Raw genomic sequence first — 6,365 nt, 5'->3', positions numbered from 1 at the left:
CCTGTACATGTAGTTCAATCAGAGGACAGATTCAGCAGATTTTTGAAAGTCTTGGGTTTCCTACTTCGCAAAGCCTCTTCGGTTTCAATGGCATTTTTTAAAAGGGTTTTGTACCGTATGCAAAACTCTACATCGGAGCTCAGGAGTACAACTACGCCTGAAAACATGGAGAGACCAAGACTTTAATAATCCCCATTTCAAAAGAATATTTTTTCATCAGTCCTTAGAATAAAAAAAAACTCCCCAGAGGAGAAAAGGAAAATATTTAAAGACGTCACAAATCATTTAAGATCCACGAGTCAGTGAGCACAGTATTTCCTCAGTCTTATTGATGCTGCTCGCCATTATGGTAAACAAACTGTTTTGTCAAAAGAACACCTTATATCACTGTATTTTACACGAAGAGATTACTGCATCCTGTAACATTCACTTTTTGAAAGCCAGTCCCCCGGCCCTGTGAGAAAACCGTCAGACGATGTTGGCTAAATGCAATTGTCAGAGAAGGCTCAGCTTCAGACCGTCGTGATGTAACGTTTCGCCCGTGGCTACATGGACGTGCAGTCGCACACACAGACACTGATAAAACAGCCAGGTCCCGCAGAGTCCAGCTCCACGGCAGGGATTCAGTTCCCCACAGGGAAATCAGCGCTGCTGTTATCAATGCGAGCTGTACTGTGATCTCTGAATATATATACAGTATATGCAAGTATCACAAGCTGCTCCGCAAGCTTCAGCGCTGCGTTAGCGCTCTGCGGTGCCCATTTGTGCTGATGAGGTGGAAAGAGATATTTCCCCCCCCAGCGCACTGCTTGTCCTTCTCAGGGTGCCGAGGGAGAGGCAGGTGATGCGTGCGACCGAAGCCTAAATTTGGGGAGGTTTTGTGCCGCGGCTGGAGGTGACATTGCGCCTGTGCATCCGCGGGGGTTACAGCCGAGCTGAAAGATGGCGGACTGCGCGGTCCAGCCGCCTGCGAAGATACGGCCAGGTAAGAGCGCGAACGGCCGGATGAACACGGCGGGGATGCCGGTTATGTCGGGTGAAGTGTCGGCCCGATGCCTCTTGCGGTGAGGTAATGCCGGGCCAGAGCTCCGGCCGCCCAGCAGCGAGGGATTTCTGTGTCCATCCCTCCTCGTAGCACAGCGGAGGGCGGCAGTGCAGGAATGCAGGCATTTGTCATTCACAGGTGCGGTGGGGCTTTAAATACAAAGTTGGGAATCGCCCCCCTCCCCCCTTTTTTTTTTCGTTTTGAAGTGCTTTGTTAGAATAAAAGATGTAGCCGCAAATAACAGATCAACCAAAGCGCACCAAACACGTTTCACCGTTCTCCACCACAGCGGCGGCTGGGTACCGCTGGAATCACAGGCAAAAATCGATTAAAACTTCTGTTTCAAACAGTGTTTGACTGTGATATTAAACATATAAGTTCAGTTTTTAATATCTAATGGCTGACGTTAATGCAAGACCAACGGTGAATGGTGTTCATATAAACTGTATATAAAACCTAGATATATTGTATATCATATTCAGAAAACAACACCCTGTAACACCTTATAACACCCGACACCTTTTTAATCTTTCTGATAACCATTGAAGAGCTTTCATCATTAATGGAGTCTGAAAAATCACTGAACGAGAAATTGCCGTTTATTGATTTAAAGGTGAGTAGCAGCCTAGAGAGTATTAGCAAGGATAGAAAGGAATTCTAGCAGGAGCAGGACTGTATTGCATCGTGTTTCCGAAGACAAATGTATTTGCTGTACCAACGACAGGTGAACAGGAGCGTGGGGGTGTGTGCTGCTGAGGGGAACAAACAGTAAAATCGCGTCGCACAGTAGGATGGAACAGTTGTTTTTTTTTTGTACGACGGTGGTATAACCAAAGTAATTTTAATTTCTGTTGTATTTACCAATGTTGATCAGTAAAAAAGTGTGCCTGCTCTCCGAGTGTCAGACTGGATGAGTCCCAGTCTGGGGAGCTGCGCTTCAGTCTACAGTGAGTTAGAAGGGTTTAACTCACTTTGACCTTAAGGGGGATTCAGCCTCCCTGTGGGTCTGGCCTGGTCTAGATGAAGGGCGGTGGTCAATTTGACGTGACCAGCCTGCGAAAGACCCCGCTCATCCAAGTCAGGCTGACAGAGGTGCTACAAACAGGGGGAACTGGTGACAGGCTAGACAGGGGTTTGCAGTCCCGGTCCTGGAGGAGAATTTCCAGTGTGGTTAATGGGATCTAAACGACGGTGGCTCAGATCTGTATTTGCGCAGAACTATGTTCTTTTCTCAAACGGCTTGTTATGGTAGTGGCCCTACAGCTGCCCTGACAATATCCAGTGACAATTCCACAGAGCCTCCACTCTGAGCTACAATCTGCTACCCACTCTCACTCAGGCTGAGCCCCGCTGTAGCCACACAGAGTCACAGGCCAGGCCAGCTCTCATCCTTCCTGTGGGCCTCCTGAGCTGCCCTGGTCACACAGGTGAACACTGGCGGTCCTGGCTTCTCCACCTCAACTCTCATTCACAGGCGGATCGGATCCCATCAGGGTGTCTTTCCCCCGGGCTGGAAACATGAGATTGACTAGGCACCCCGATAGTTTCCCTGTTTCCATGACTTCAGTTGATTTCCACAGATGTGACACACTTGCCTGATAAAAAGTGTTCTTTCGACAAGATGTTTGTTTACAATAATAGCGAGCAACGTCGGTTCGAATGAGGAAGTACTGTGCTCACTGACTCGTGGATCTAGAATGATTTATGACTTTTTAAAATACTTTCTGGCATGGCGGAGAAAGGGGTTGTCTCGTTGTGATGACTTTGCCCATCTTTGCTTCACTCAGTGACCAGCCTGAAAATAAAATGGAGCTCATCCGCCTTATGAATCATCTGCAGTAGCAAAGGGGGAAAGAGACACTGGTTTAATATAGTTCACATATTCCCATGACTTTATTCAGTTAATGTCCACAGATGGGATGTAGTTTGCAATGCGATTTCCACAGATTGAGTCCTGTTTTCTGTCGGAAGGCCTATTTTTAAATTCGCTTTCAGCTCTTGAAACATGGAATGGGATGTGCGATCCATCAGGCTGTTTTCCAACAGCTTTATCCGATTCAGGGTCTCAGGGAAGCCGGCCCCTATCCCGACAAGCAACAGGCGCAAGGCAGGGTACACCCTGGACGGGACGCCAGTCCATCACAGGGCACACATAGACACACACTCACCGCAGGGCCAGTTTTCCTTACTGTGCCAGAACACATGGAGAACATACTAACTCCACACAGACAGTCCCCCAGGTCCGGAACTGAACCCAGGCCCTCAGCTCTGAGAGGCATCAATGCTGAACACTAGGCAGCCGTGCAAGATTTGTAGCCAGTACCAGAGCTGCCCGTAACCAGAAGAGGTTCACCGGAAAGAAACAAAAAAAAGATTGTGAGCGCGTCTGCTACATTGTCATTCCCAGCTGCGGCTGCTCATCAGCGATGGATCTCGTGTTTATAGCTGTGCTATCAGAAAGAAGAAGGGTGATAATAAGGGTAAGCATTTTTCCCCATTGTACATCCAAAATCCCTTCGCCTTCTGATCGAAAATTTGCTGATGATCCCCAGCACAGCTCACGTTAAATATGCTCTCTAAATGATGCAACAAAAAAAATAAGTTGTAAAAATCTAGACGTATGATCAGTTTAAATGCTGACAATGTCTCTCGCGGTCTTCAGATGAGAATTATAGAGCAGTTTTTTTAGTAAAGTGGGCAAACCAGTTTATTCTTGGTTCTTGTCTTTCAATTTTGATCTTAATAGGGTCTGAGTGCCTTCCCTGCAGTGATGTTCATCTAATGTCTGAGCTTGTAGCTGCACTAAGGGACTGCTCTCCGCTTTATTGCGTTCTGGGCACCGCGGACCAGGCCTGGAAATCGATTATACGTCCTGTAATGACAAGCAGGAAATGCGCTCTCGGACTCATTTGGCTCTATCGGAAATGCACTGTACAGTACTTTGAAGGCGTTTGAGCCAGGTGCTTCCTTGTGTGGAAATGTGTTTTTAGGCTTGTCCCGACAAGGGTACGTGGGCTTTGACAGCGTTTGAGGGTCATGTGCTTTCTGCCCGCGTGTTGATTGTGATCGTTCTCGAGAAGAGGTTTTCCGCTCCTCCGAGCTCGCAGTCTGTCCAAGAGGAGAGAGAGGGAGAGAGCGGGCGCGTCGGTTTTTATGCGGGGAACCTGTGCGTTCAGCTGGCTGAATCATATCAGCTTGCAAATAGTTCGTCTCAGAGCCGCCGTCAATTCTGTATCTATCTTTCCTGCTGTTTTTCAAAATAACACGTAGTTCCCATAAACCACAGATTTTCCTTGGCATTGACACTTTCCAAAAATACGTTGGGGTTAAGCCTTTAAGTGATTTGCAAAAAATGCCTACTGCATGGACTTGCAGCCCTGAGGTAAATTTATTGCATCCCTCCTTCCTCCTCTTTTAAAGCAATCAATACTAGTGTTTCCTGCTTGACCAGGAGGGCATTCTGTTCTACTTCTTCTGAGCTCCAGTGCGAGCACAGCTGAGGCAGAAGGAAATCGTTTCTTCATTTCTGAGGTAGGTGGCTGCAGTTCAGTGGAATTGTTTTTCTTTATCAAGGGGGGAAATCAACTGCTGAGGTCTTCTTGGCCTTCATCACACCCCACGACACGTGGATACCCGTCAGCTAGTCTTTCCACCTGGGGGCGTGTTTGAGGAGTAAATCAGAGCTTGCTTTATTCCTCTCTTGAACCCGCGGGGCTTGTGTTTGTGTGACGTCGCGTGCGTGTGTGTTTGGGCAGGGATAGTTTTCACTTCCAGGGCGTCTGTGGAATGTGGAGGGGACGAGCCTGACCAGACCGTGCTCAGCACCTTGGGAGCCCACGGCCGGGGGTCCCCTTGCGTGGCTGGCCGCCTGGTGACACTGGGCTCGGAGTCACGGGGTGCCAGTTCTGGGGAAGGCGCTTGCGGGGCGGGTCACTGGTCAGGAAGGCAGACCTTCTGGTTTGTCACGCCAGTCATGTGCGAGGGACTGCCTGTCTCACGCCTGCCGCAGTTTGAATACCCACTTTGCCAGCGAGTCCCATGGATTGGATTTATTCAACAATGTCTGGGTTGTAGCACAAAGTCCGTGGTGCACTTCAAGCAAGACGACTTTTTATCACACAGCGACACCTGAACCCACATCGCACTGGTCACGGGCCCAGGGACTCACCCACTAGGGCACTGCTAGCCCCTGTTAATTTGTAGTTGGCAGTAATAATTCATTTTAGATTTATCAGCCACTTGTGAATGTATAATACAAAGAAATCAGCAGTGCTGGCTACAGAAGATATGCTTTGAGATATGCAAGAGCACCGTTATGAATATTATTGCAGCTCCGGCTTTGAGTCTAGTTTGTGTTTACAGTAGAACAGAGTCAGAGTGCCCTGTCATGACTGGCTTTTCAGTTAGCGTTCATCCTCGGCAGCAGGAGTGATTTGCTTCAGGCGCGGAGTGCGTGTGTTATGAGGCAGCGTTTCGGAGGCTCTCTCCTCTCGCAAAAGTGATGACCTTGATCGGCAGGAGGGGTGATGGGAGCTTGAAGACTCTTCCCCCTGATGGCTCTGAGGTGCCAGCTGCTCTGCAGCGTGTACCCTTTGTGGGACGCTCCCTTCTCGGGCTGTCGTAAAGTGCTCCCTGGTCTGAGAATTCACTTTCTCTTTGGGAAGGGCTGGCAGCAGCCCCCAGACCAGTGTTGCTCCAGCAGTGACAGACAAGATGACTGTCCTGCTGATTGGTTGATGCACTGCTTGTACTGAATGTTCACTCCATTGAAAGCTAATTCTGATAAGTGTCGCATACTTACTCAACCCTCATTGCAAAGTAACATTTAAAATCAAAGTACTGAAACGTGTACAGTTGTTCTGATTGTTGAACAAGTGAAATCTCGTAACCTTGTTTTCGGTCGTTCAGCTGTCTGGAGAGCAGGATTTCTGTGTTTAAAATATTAATGTTTTTTATCACAATTAAATATAGTTGTAAGTCCTTCTACCTTAATGCTCTTCACTGACATTTACCTGGCTGTATGGATTTACTGATGCAGATAAATTAGAACCGTTGCTGATGTTTTTGGGGTTTGATCATATTAAATCATTAATACTCTTGTGGCAATTTCTTACAGATATCTCAGGCAACTTATTGCAAATATTTCTTACAATCGATTATTAAAATAGAAACCAATGATTGTGCACTCTATTTTAAATTTCAAAGATTGTCTGTGTACAGTATTTATCCCACAATGATCACCAGTAACAACCAGTATGAGTTTCATTGCCTTTCTCGTATCACAGTTGTCCCCTGTTTTGTACTGTTGAATTCCATACTG

At 47.5% G+C, this 6,365-nt stretch overlaps 1 protein-coding gene across 8 annotated transcripts in view; it reads left to right on the top strand.

Annotated features, from left to right (window-relative positions):
- The first annotated feature begins 515 nt into the window (after positions 1 to 515).
- The window catches only part of map7d2b (MAP7 domain containing 2b), a 30,566-nt gene continuing 24,716 nt past the window's right edge, over positions 516 to 6,365 (top strand). For 2 of the 8 annotated variants that reach the window (XM_088638699.1, XM_088638698.1), the window contains exons 1-2: positions 517 to 985; positions 4,466 to 4,576. Coding sequence is in view for 6 of the 8 variants with exons in the window: in XM_088638700.1 (XP_088494826.1) it covers positions 943 to 985 (43 nt within the window). In the remaining 2 variants the exon portion in view is untranslated. Of the gene's footprint in view, positions 986 to 4,465; positions 4,577 to 6,365 lie in introns of all 8 variants that reach the window. The other 6 variants (XM_088638696.1, XM_088638695.1, XM_088638702.1 and 3 more) reach the window with 4 other exon arrangements.

The sequence above is a fragment of the Lepisosteus platostomus genome, chromosome 7 (genome assembly GCF_059453375.1).
Source record: "Lepisosteus platostomus isolate fLepPlt1 chromosome 7, fLepPlt1.hap1, whole genome shotgun sequence".
In the NCBI taxonomy this organism is placed as follows: Eukaryota; Metazoa; Chordata; class Actinopteri; order Semionotiformes; family Lepisosteidae; genus Lepisosteus; species Lepisosteus platostomus.
This window is presented reverse-complemented; position numbering and strand designations above follow the sequence as displayed.